General features: G+C 43.0%; 1 protein-coding gene across 9 annotated transcripts in view; it reads right to left on the bottom strand.

Moving 5' to 3' along the window:
• ELMO1 (engulfment and cell motility 1) overlaps nucleotides 1-12695 on the bottom strand; it is a 594699-nt gene that overhangs the window by 17658 nt on the left and 564346 nt on the right. For all 9 annotated transcript variants that reach the window (XR_004370726.2, XM_032758309.1, XM_032758304.2 and 6 more), the window contains one exon: nucleotides 5970-6077. Coding sequence is in view for 8 of the 9 variants with exons in the window: in XM_032758309.1 (XP_032614200.1) it covers nucleotides 5970-6077 (108 nt within the window). In the remaining variant the exon portion in view is untranslated. The remainder of the gene's footprint in view (nucleotides 1-5969; nucleotides 6078-12695) is intronic.

Genomic DNA, 12695 nt, shown 5'->3' with positions numbered 1-12695 from the left:
CCTTCTGGTAGATATTACTTGTAGTTATGAATAGCTGTCTCTCCTTTCCTTCTGGCCACAGAAAACTACACTTCCCAGCAACCTTTGCAGTCAGGTCATGTGATTAATTTTAGCCAATGAAATGTGAAAGGAAATGCTTCTTTTCTAGGTGCAGGCCCTCCATTCTGTCTTCCCCTGCTGCAGAAACTGAAGGAGTGACCTGTTCCATCCAGATGTCACAGGAGAGGCCCAGGGAATGGATGGATGAGCAGAGGAGGACAAGGTGACGATAGTCAGAGGGCAATTCCTAGGGTTGGAAATAAACAGAAAGTGAGGGGATGGAAGACATGGTGCACACTGGTCTGTGTTCCTGAGTGACTATATGGAGCAGCCCTTTGCCAACCTGTGTATGTTGTATAACGTGAGTGAGAAATAACCTTTTGTTATGCAAGCCATGGAGATTTTGGGGTTGTCTATCCCTGCAGCACAAAGTAGCATTACAGCCCCTCCTGACTGGTCTCAGACCCCTTTTCTGCCTCTTTGCCTGACCCCCTTGGGGTTGGCATCTTCCTGTGGGTGGTCCCTATGATTCCTGAACCTACTTTTGACCATGAACACTGACTTCAGTTCTCCTCAAATCCATTTTCATAACCAAGAACTGGCCTCCTTTCCCTCAGTAGCTGATCTGGCTGCCTAATCCCTACCCTAGGAAGGGACATTTGGATACTCTGGGAAGTTGGCTAACTTTCCAATGGAAAACCCACCACTGAAGTGAATGTGATATAGTCAACAAACTCATTCTAAAAAACATTCTCAAGATTCAAATAGAGTTTGAGTCACAAGTGCCTTGTAGAAAGTTGTTTTGTTATAATATACAGTATGGTCCATGAACTAGAGACAGTGTCCACAAGCTACAATTGGTAAGTTAGCCCTTAGCTTTGAAAACCCATTGTATGGAATGGGACAAGAGTAATACCATAGTCTGTCCTGAGGGTGGTCTTCAGAATCTCTAATAGAAAGGCTTCCAAGGAGAAGAGTCACTTTTTCACTAGGTTTTGTGGAAGTACATATATATTTTTTTATATGCATTGTCCCTTGTCCTAGAGACCAGCTGCTACATCATTCATAGGATTATGACTAAAAGGAAAACACAAAGTTCTAAAAATATAGTGTAGCTTTTAAAGGTTGCTTTTTGCATAGTTTGTCTTCTAGATGCACCAGAAGATTAGGCATTAGAAAGGCTCAATTGCTGGCCTCTCTATTCTCATGAGCAGAAACAGAGGGGTCAGACTCTTATCTCCGGAATCTAGACTCTAAGGAGGCTGCAGGGGGCTCTTGATGACTTCAAAGCCAGGCTAGCATTTTGATGAGGCCTTTTGTGTGGAAGCAAGATAAAGAAGTGGGGTCCAGATCCGTGAGAATCAGGGTCACCAGTGAAGAACGCACCCTCCCACCACATTTACCCCCTGGAGCATGGCCTCATTTCTTTCAATTTTTTTTTTACAGTTTGAGCTGGGTTAAGACCATCTTAATTCAACACTCCAATTTTACAGACGGGAAGACTGATCCTAAAGGGAGGAAATCAATTATGCAATGACACACAGCTAGGTTAGTAGGTGAAAAGAGCTGGGTTTAGTGCTTCTTCTTCCACTCCATGTTCCCTTGCTAGGCCATGATTTCTCCCTTTGTAAGGGGCCAGCCCCCTAAATCATGCTGAGCACAGCCCCAAATGTGGTTATCACTTCAGACATTCAGGAAACTCTTTGAATGCTAATACCTGTGGAAGGAAGTTTAATTGTGATTTAAGACAAAAATACTACTGAAAAAGCGAATGTGGCCACCCATGATTAAAATAGTTTCAGCTTTCATCACTGAGATCCAAGTTCAGGCAGAAACCATTCAGAGGAAGTAGCTAGTAAGCCTTGAGCTCTTGCTGTTTGTACAGCTCCATAGTAGAAGCTCCTGTGGGTAGAAATATGAGGAGGTACAGGCTGATCCCAGGATAGCTGCATGAAGAATCTGGTCTCTGTGGCCTAGCAGATCAGCCACATGGCATGGAATGGTGGGGAAGAGATGTGCCTTTGGAATCAGAGTGCCATGGTTTGAATTCTACATCCACCAACCGCCGCTACTACTTTGGGCTTAAGTTTTGAGAGCCTCAACTTCCTTGTCTGCAATGTGTAACTCTAACATTATCTATCCCATATGGTTGCTCTGAGAGTTAAATCCTGATGCTGGAGCTGAGATCATTGTTGGCTTTTAATCTAGGCAGTACACAGTAGTGGGTGAAAATCTGGGCCACGGAGTTAGACAGTTACATTCAGATCTTTGCTCTACTATTTACTAATCTTATGACTTTGAATAAGTTACTTAATCTTTCTGTATCTCAGTTCCCTTTCTGTAAAATAAGGACAATATTATCTACCTCTTTAGGTTGTTGAGAATAATTTATGTAAAGCCCTTAGCACAGGGCCTAGCATATAGTAAGCACTCAATAAATGCCATTTTCAATTATTCCCATTATCAATAATCAGAGTTAATTCTGTAGATGGAGGGACCTGAATTATTCGCTGTGCTTTGGTGACCCAAATTGCCCATGGTGCCTCCCTGTGTCGCCGCTCTCTGCATCCACTGGAGCAGGCTTCATCTCCATATGGGCAGGGTGAGCCAGCACTTTCCTCCCTGCCCCCTCTGATGTGGGAGTGAGGAATGCTGGCCTAGATTCTTTCAAAGAGAGGCAGTGAGGAACCCAGGGCATGGCTGGAAAGCAGTGGGGTCCTATGTTTATTGGGGGCTATGACAACCTGTAAGTCAGCTTGGGAGGGATATGGGGAGAGGGGGGATGTAAGAAGATGTCGATTTTCAAAGGCCAAATTTCCTGACAAAGAAAAGGAATACAAAAAGAAAGGTTTCCTAAAGCCTTGGAGAAGACAGCCAAGGAGGCACCCTCAATCCTCACGTGCACTATCTGTATTAAGAAAACTCCATTATACTATTTGATTTATCAATAGCTCAGTATTCAGCACTGATTAACTCAAGGGGCACAAGACAATCTGCCTTGGTCTCGAGAGAGGGCAATGGTATGTGGCAAGAGCAATGACACTGAACATTAATTAAAGGCACATCTCATTTTTCCAGTGGAATGAGGTTTCTGACTTTTAAGGGTTCTGAAAGGTCGCTATTTTGCTCCAGGCAGAATGCAGAATTGGAATTAAATGCAAACCAAGGTGGCAGGCCTGCAGCAAGAAACTTCGGCTTATTAGGCCGGGCCTTTTTTTTGTCTCAGGCACAGTATTGCTTCATTTCAATTCATTACATGAGTATACCCATTTCTCTAGCACATATGTGCAGAAGGATACAATCTTACCAGTACACACACACACTCTCTCTCTCACACACACACACTCTCCCACAAGGTGTGGATAAATACTTGCGCAGATAAATAGATCCACACAAGTATGCCTTCTTAGTTCATCTTGTAATGGATATACTGTTTTTGGAGCAGCTCTTTGGAACTTCATTTCAGAGGAAAGCGGTTGCTAAGAGTTTTGGAGGCATGGTCAGGAGGGGCTGTCACAACCCCTTCAAGAACCAGCCTTGCTCAGTGGCCACTGCGAAAAGCTGTGTGGAGATTTGCAGCTCTGGCCTTGCTCTCCTGCACTCACCCTGTCAAGCTGGCTCTCCCTGGCATCAGCACCTCTAGTTCCAGGTTAGTTATTTTCACCCTGGAGTCTTGGGGGTGAGGGTCTTAGCAGAGCTGGGGGGCATCAGCTTGTGGGCAAGACCAGGAACTGCCCCTACACAAGGCTTTGTTGCTGTGGCTGCCAATTTCCTAGGTAGCTGGCCAATTAGCATGGGGGTGCTGTGCTAACACCTGGCAAACCTGTCGGTCAAGTGCCTATCTTTGGGTTGAGAAGTGATTACATCCCTATAAACATGGGGCTAAACACTATGTCCTGTTAGTGGGAGAGCAGATTCACTGGACCGTATGGGGAGTCAAGCTGTGTTTGTTCTGTCCTGACCACTTTTCCCCTTGTGACAGGTTAAGAATGGGGCTGTGGGGGACCTCCTAGGGAGCTGCTGTTTGCTTCAACCAACAATAACCTCAACTCTTTCTGTTTAACCACTGCAGAGCAGTGATTCCACATCGCTGGGCTCTGGTCAGTTCCTAGTTCACACGGGAGTTTACACCAGTGAGCTTTTCACCAGTTAATAGCAAATGCAGAAAAATGAGGATGCTGGTGTGAGTTTTTCAAGAGGGCTATTTTAGTTTAGCAGAAGGGACTGTCTTTTATCTAAGATTAGGTCCTTGTTACTCTTTTTTTTCTTGTAATCGAGGGTCCTTTCTTTTATGAAAGGGTTGTGATATTAAACTTTAGATTTTATTTTTTAATATCCTTTTTTTGGCCCAAGTTAAAAGTTAGCAACATGCTATTAATTTACTTAATTTTTTTTTTTTAATTATTAGTGAAAGCCATGTTTGGGGAATCACAGTTCTCAAACTTGTGCATGTCAGAACTGCCTGGAACATCTGTTAAAACAGAGATGGCTGGTCCCCACCCACTGAGTTTCTGATTTAGCAGGGCTGGGAATGGGGTCTGAGAATGTGCATTGCTAAGAAGTTCCTAGGTGATACTGCTGCTGATGTTCCAGGGACCACGTTTAGAGAATCACTGGTCTAGCTTGGCCAAGGTGGGGTGGGGAAGGCTTGAACTGTGAAGGGAGGATCCTCATTTACAGGCCAGGACACCCCTAACTCCTGCCCTAAAGCAGGGAGGCATAGACAGTATCCCAGGCTCTCTGCAGCAGTGGATTTCAGATTTCTTTAATAACCCCTGACTTAGTGAGCCAATAATGTGGGCTGGGAAGAAAGTTCTCCTATGAAAGAAAATGAGATCGTTTTCTGAACTAAGTGACATTACAAAGACCAGACTGTCCCATTTTTAAGCTAGAGGAAGAGTGAATGTTCTAGGCTGTCTGCCTGAGATGTCAGCTCAGAGTCTGAATGTGTCAGGAAATTTCCCACTCATGGGTTATTTTCGCCTTCAATGGCTGTGAGCTGTAAGGAAGGTCATCCAGATTTGACTTCCATGGGCCCCAGGGTGACAGGACAGAAGGTGTGAGACTCTGGGTAAGGACGCTGTCTGGGACACGCTTATCTGAACACTGCAAGGTCAAGGTGACTTTTAAAGGTTATTTAAAAGTGCTCTGAATGTTTTCTCCCTCGGATTTTTCTACTTGGGATATCCTCTGAGGCTACGTTCATTTTATCTCATTTCTCCTCCAAATTAATTTATCACCCTTGGGTATTTCAATGTTTCTGTAATACTTGTTTAATTTGTATTGTTAACACTGTCAACCTGGCACCTGGTTCCATGTGGGGCTAAAAGAATTCTGCACATTACTGTCTCTTCAAAAGCATGTATGTTAAAACAGACAACATATAGAAAAAGACAAAAAATACACAAGAGAAATATTTAGCAAACAGTAGAGGTAACTGATCATCATTTTCAAAGTGTCTTTGAGGTAAACTAGTTATATTTGGCTCTGCCATTAACGCTGTGTCATAACTATGGGATACACTAAATTGTAATGAATAAATGTTGTAGGGGTCAGGCATATAAGTTATGAAAATAAGAAATTATTTTGGGTTTTCAGAAAAAGACAACTGATAGAATCAGGTTTGTATTGTTTTTGCTCCTTGACACAGCACCTGGATAAATAATGTAAAAAGTGGACATTTGAACCCCAAGTTTACGTCTTTCAATTAAGATACCTTTGCATCCATTTTACATTCTCCCCTATTCAGTTCCAAACCCCAAGTCCATCCAGGTCTGGTACTTGATGAGATGGCTCAGGCCAAGACTTACAACTAGATGAGATGTGTTCAAAGGGCTTACTTAGGCTGATAGTTTTGTTGCATGACATATTGTGACTAGGAAACAACCAACCAACCAACACTCAGGCCTCTGCCAAGGAGAACTACTTACGTTTGTCCTGCAAGGAATCGTGGGGCACTTCTCCCTGAGGACTCTCTTCTAAGTCTCCGTAATGCAGGACTTTGTGATTTGGTGAAAGCCGACAATACCAAAACTTGTCTGAGAGAAAAAGCACAAGTTTATAAGGTAAGTGATTCTGGTTTATAAAAATACTAGCCTGGTTATTTCTTAATACTTTTGCCTGGAGGAAACAAGCAGTTCATTTGATTTTAAGTCTTGAGGAAGAATGAATTCTAGGGCCCTGGGCATTAAGTTCCCTTTTGAGTTTGATATTTAGTTATCACCTGTCCTGCTTGGTATACATTTGGTAACCATTAGTAAAGTCATCGAACCCTTCAAGCTCAATAGCAATAGATTTTACGAGGTGGTGGTTTCCAGAGGTTATGTTATCACTAATGATAACCACCATGGGAACTGCTCCTTATTCATTTACTGACAAAAGAGGGAAGGAGATATAGAAAAAAATAGATTTCTCAGAATGTTTCTGCTTCCAGTTTCCTCTCTGAGAATTTCAGACTGTTGAGACAGTTGTGTCCAAGGCCATATTTTAGCTGATACAACAAACCCCTACCCTAGGCTACCACACACACATTAATCATGAACAACTGTTAGGACACTGGTAATACACATGGTGGGTGGGATTCATGAGGAAATCATCTAAATAATTCAGGGATTTAGCCAAAGAATGGGGACATGCACAATCATTCTCCTCTCCAATTCCCAGAATTTACTTCCCTGGATAGGCATGACCAGGAGATTAGGGTCATTCTTATAAAATACTTCCTCAACTTTACTGCCTCAGTCTCTCAAAAGTGAGAAGAAATTTTGAGTAAGCCCATGAGGCAGGAAGAAAGAGGCAAAGAGTACTTTTTATAGATTAGGGACTTGAACTGTGACAGCAATGCTTGCACAGCTGTCTCCTCCAGGAAGCCCTCTTTATCCCTGCAGCTGAAGGGCCTCTCCCCATCCTCTGAGATGTTCTAGAGTCTTCTCTGCACCACCAGTTTGGCTTGGACTGGCAATATTGGAGCCTAATGTTAACATCTGAGTATTTCCCATTATCTGCTACAGACCCTAGGTAAGTAACTTGCCCTTGAGGGTGTATTGTGAACAATTAATACTGATAGGAGAAGAGGACTCCAGCCCTGACAGTATGGAAGAGTCACAGTTTCTCTGATGACAGTCACTGTCTTCATAATTGCAACATCCCAATCTCTTGGCACAGTGTCTGACACATAAAAGTTGCACAGTTGGCATTGGCTAAGCTGATAAATGAAGACCCAAAGGGACCTGATCAAAATGCCTAAGGCATGAAGTGTCAGTCACCTACAAGCCCCTTTGTGCCACTGTGCGGTTGGTACCCTTTGAGGCCTTGGCCAAGTTACCTCATTATTGTGCCTGAAATATAATTTGTTTTGAAGCCACTCTAACTAAAAAGCTCTTCATTATATTTTAAGAAAAGTGGTTTTCTCTCTAAAATTGCTGTCACTGCAAACCCATGGTTTAATTATGATTCTTTTAATAGAAATAGAAGTTTTAAGAATGGAAGTAAAAGCCACACAATGAACAAAGAAAATGCCCAAATTTGATCCACAAAAGGAGAGCGTCTCTGTGATTCTTATCTTCCTCATCTTTAAATAGAGTTTGAGAATTCCGAAGCATAGTCAGAATACAGCAATCCATAGATTTAAAGGAATCTGAACTCTAGTGGAAAAAACTGAGTGGGAAAAGGGTCATTTAATAGCTAGGAAAACATTTGAAATTGCTAAATTTCAAAATTATGCTGTGTATATACCAAACATGGGTCATTTTTCTGGGAGAGCATTTCAAAGGGAGAAAACAGTTATTCTCTGAGTAATTCACAAACATTTAAATTAGGCAAATATGTACTTATAGGTTTTTCATGAGGAGAGCAACTTTGGGGATTTGACTTGTAACTCACAATAGGAATTGTGAATTCCAGAGCAGGAGGCAATGGCTTTCTGAACATCAACAGTGCTCTTGGGGGCCTGTGGGGGTTGCCTCTCCCCACGGATCCCTTCCCCTGCCCTACGTGGCTGTGATGACCAGAAAGCCAACTGGAGAAATCTGCTATAAAGTTTTCCTTTCCTTGCTGCATCTAGGTGATATGTTTGGCTATGTGAGTGACTAAAGGGTGATCGAGGCTGGGAAGGAAGACAGTGAGAAGTGGTACTTGGACGTGCTGGGCTTATTGTGAGTTAGGTCTTGGCCTGTGCTTTACAGGAATCCCTTGCTTCTCAAGCTGGGGTAAGTAAATCTAAGGGTCAGCAGTGGGACTTGAAGCCAAGCCAATGTGTCACAATCAAACAAGATCAATGACACTCAATTGATTTTGAGGGGAGGAATTAAGAAATTTAACTGGTGCACGGTATAATACAAACATATATTATTGTAGAGTAAATTGCACAACTTAATATTCACGTGTAAGATATACTGATTTGTAAGACTTCAAAAATTTTGCTGCTCTACTTTCAGGATAAATTTGTTTATCCAATGAATACTTGCTGAGTGGCTGTCTACAATGCACACAGCACTCTACTACGTGTAGTGAAACATCATTAGAATGGAAGGTAGACATGAAAGACAAGGCCAAAGAGCTCAAGGAAAACGAGCTCCCTCAGTTCTTCATGGCAGCTAAGAGAAAGATGTTGTTTCCCAGGTCTGGGAAGTAGGAACTGGGACAAAGCAGCAACTCTGGCAATACTATGGAGAAAAATAGGAATGCAGAAATCTCTTGTGCAACATATTTTTACATACAGAAATGATTAGAGAACAGTGGCTATTTATCAGAGTTTCAAAAGGCAAAACAGCCACCTTCCTTGCAAAGCTGTAGTTGATGTTTGTTTAAAGAAAACCCAAAGGGTCTGCAGCAGACAGATTTTCCTCCTTTCCAAAGCTTAAATTCCCTTGACTTGTATGACACCATCTTGCCTTGGTTTTCCTCCTACCTCTGGCTAATTCTCTTATCCTATACAAGTTTCTCTTCTTCTGTCTACTACTAAAACGATAAAAAGCAAAAAAGATTGGTACATCACAGATATAAGTGATGTGTTCCATTCCTCATCAATTAGAAAGTCTCGGATGGATGGCAAAATATTGGAAAAAGGGGCTGAAAACGCTGAGAAACTTGTCTTGACTCATAATCAAATGGGAGGCTACTCAGCCAGTATCTTCCTCACAGTAAAACTGGAGTCCTTAGCTTTAGAAGGCTTAGACATTGTGTATTTCTGTCTTGAAGGGAGAGCCGCTACAAGGATAGCATCAGCACAGTGCGTCGACATGTTGGGTGAGACAGTTTCAGTGTCAGCCACCAGCAGCAGCTTGATTTGCAGTTTCTTTTACGGTAAGACAAATGTGTATTTTCCTTTCAAACCCCAGCATGATGTTACTTGTTCCTTTATCCCTCTGGGCGATGAAAGAGTGAATTGCATCACTAAAAGCAATTAGCAGGAAGCAGTGAGAACATTATCAAAGATTGTTTACTAGCATTTAGGAGAAAACAAGAGTTAATATGGAGGTCTTCCAGTCAATTACTAATGAGAGTATGTTAATAGCCAGGCTTCATCTCCAAACCCAAAACAAAATATGGGGAGAATTTCGTGTTTCAATCTTTTTCTTGCGTGCGTGTGCGTGTGTGTGTGTGTGAAGGATAAGAGGGAAAAGCTGCTTTCAGAGTTCACGAGCCTGGTAAGAAGGGCTGATTAACGCTATTGCCAATGTCACATAGATTGTTATGGAGCTAATAACCACTGTCAACTGTAATTTTTGCAGTGCCCTCCAACGGAACTTCCTGCAATAATGGAAATTCTCTATATCTGTTTTATCCAATACTAAGAAAACAAATTATAAATTTTCCTTCATTTTAAATAACTTAAACAGCCATAGGTAGTTCTATCAGACAGTGTAGCCCACCGTCTGTCTTCATCATCCAGGCCCATGACAAGCTTGGGGCTGGTCCCCAGGTCTCCAGGAGAGCTCAGCAAGCTGAACGATGGCAACCACTGGTAGGTGTGAAATGCCAGCCAGTTCAGTGAGACACAGGGCACAGCAAGAACCAAGCCCCGAGACTGCCATGGAATCAGGACACATCTTTGTCTTGAGTGCAGAGCCCGCTGTCAGCAGCTGGGGGTTGACCCCGGTGGCCCTAAGAGTCCTGTGTTAGGGAGGAGAACAGGTTTTTCTAAAAGATGTCTTTAGAACACTTCCATTAGGATTCTGAATTTTCCCAAGGATAACCTAAAATGTGCCAAGTCTTCTGTGTGTTCAGAACAAGGTCGGCTTTCTGCCTAAGGTCCAACCTTTCCAAGTCACAAAACAAGAGGGACCCAGTAATGTGTTTAAAGGGAAATGTCATCTTTCGGGCGATGAGATCTAAGATTTTTTTGTTGGTACAAAAAAGGGAAACAACTATCGATACAGAGACGAAGGGCATCAAATCTTCCTCACTTCACTGAGCTTTCTTTAAAAGGACAGATTTGTGTTTTGATTCTGAATTCTGCCTCCCTGGACACAGCTGCTCACAGCAAATGACACTGGAGTCCCTAGGTACTTTCCAAGATGATTTGGTCTAACAGGTGCCTTGAAGTCACACATACCTGGGTGACACACCTGGCCCTGATGCTTATTAGCTGCAGGGCCTTGGCCTAATTATAAAAACCTCAGAAATCCCTGTTCTTCATATGTATAATGGTCATAATTATATGAGTAAAACACACATAAAGTATGGATCCTACATCTTCCAGAATTGGTTCTCAAAACGTATTTGTACTTTCCTGCTCTTCCAGTCAATGATAGTCCCTCTCATCCACACTACTGTCCCTCCATCTTTTGGGAACAATGATTATGTATTATTCTGACCTATTGGGAAGTGCCTTTTTTTTCATGAAAATCAACTGGCTTTTTATAATTTGAAAATATGTATTTATTTATGCCTGCCTTTTTGTAACAAAATATTAAAATAAAATTTCAACCAGGGATGGAGAAAGGAATGACCTGCTCCCCACAACAGGGCAATATGGTTACCGTGCCTGAACGCACCACTTGGCTCTAGGTCTTCTGACGGGGCCTCCAGAGCAACGTAAGATATACCAGCCTTGTTCGCGGGAGTGGTAGGCACGCATTTTGCCCAACATTGAGTTCCAAGATAAGCCTGTCATGTCAGCACTTAGGGAACGCTGGTCAATGAAACAGACACTGTCCTCCGCAGGAGGTTTCATGTTATCACTTCTTGAAATGATTTCCAATATTAGCCCTGGACTCTTACCAAGGCCATTCAATGCAAGTGATTCTGAAAGACCTTCATCTCTAAAATACAAGAGAAGTAGGGGGCAGTTCTTGAGCCTACAGATTCTCATGAAGCAAATAGTGGCTGGTATCATTTGGATCTGTGTCCTCAACAAATCTCATGTGGAATTGTAGCCCCCAGTGTTCCAGTGTTGGAGGTGGGTCCTGGTGGGAGGTGACTGGATCATGGGGGCGGAGTGCTCATGAATGTTTTAGCACCATCCTCCCCTTGGTACTGTATAGTGATAAAGTCCTCTTGAGATCTGGTTAAGTGTATGGCACCTCCCCTCTCCCTCTCTTCCTCCTGCTGTGGCCATGGGAAGCTCCTCACTCCCCCTGCCCCACCTTCTACCATGATTGGATCATGATTGGAAGTTTCCTGTGGCCTCCCCAGAAGCAGAAGCTGTGATGCTTCCTGTACAGCCTGCAGAACCGTAAACCAATTAAACCTATTTTCTTTATAAATTAGTCAGTCTTAAGCATTTCTTTATAGTAATGCGAGAATGGACTAATACAGTGTCCCTAACACAGACAGCTTCTAGGGTTTCATCTGAAATCTCTCCTGCAGGAGTCCAGGGAACACAGAAGCCAGGCAATTTCCATGCCAAGGATTCTGCAACCAGAGCTTATACTTCGTGGTAAATATGTATAAGCTCGGGGAGAGAGTGGAGTGATGCAGGTGTGTGGGTTCCAATGCCACTCCACCTCCTGTGTTTAGAAATATATATTCTGGCCAGGCGCAGTGGCTCACGCCTGTAATCCCAGCACTTTGGGAGGCGAGGCAAGTGGATCACCTGAGGTCAGGAGTTCGAGACCAGCCTGGCCAACATAGTGAAACCCCATCTCTACTAAAAATACAAAAAAATTACCCGGGCACGGTGGCGGGTGCCTGTAATCCCAGCGGAGGCTGATGCAGGAGACCTGCTTGAACCCAGGAGGCAGAGGTTGCAGTGAGCTGAGATCGTGCCATTGCACTCCAGCCTGGGTGACAGAGCAAGACTGTCTCAAAAAAAAAAAAAAAATCTATATTCTGAGGTGCTATGTGCTAAAATTAATAGCAGACATCATTAATGAATGTTTGATAATCTGCCAAGCATCAAAGTGCTATAGATGTATAATTTTACTTACCCCTTATGGCTATTTGATAGAGGAACTAACATCATCCCCATTTGAAAGAAGAAGAAAGAGGAGCACAAAGACATTGAGCAGATTACCCGAGGCTACCCAGCTAGTGAGTAGGGAGCAGAGACTTCAACCCAGCTTATTGTGTCTTTTGAGATATATTACCTCCCAGTTCTAATGTGGTTAGAATTCCCAGAAACCCAGATCTGTAAATGTCTGCATCTGACTATTCCAGTATCAGAGTTGCACATGAGACAGGCAGAAGGATCGGAAAGTATCAACTCGGGGACC

The sequence above is a fragment of the Hylobates moloch genome, unplaced genomic scaffold (assembly GCF_009828535.3).
Source record: "Hylobates moloch isolate HMO894 unplaced genomic scaffold, HMol_V3 SCAFFOLD_1, whole genome shotgun sequence".
NCBI lineage: Eukaryota > Metazoa > Chordata > Mammalia > Primates > Hylobatidae > Hylobates > Hylobates moloch.
Note: the sequence above shows the minus strand (reverse complement) of the source record. Positions and strands in the feature narration are given on the sequence as shown.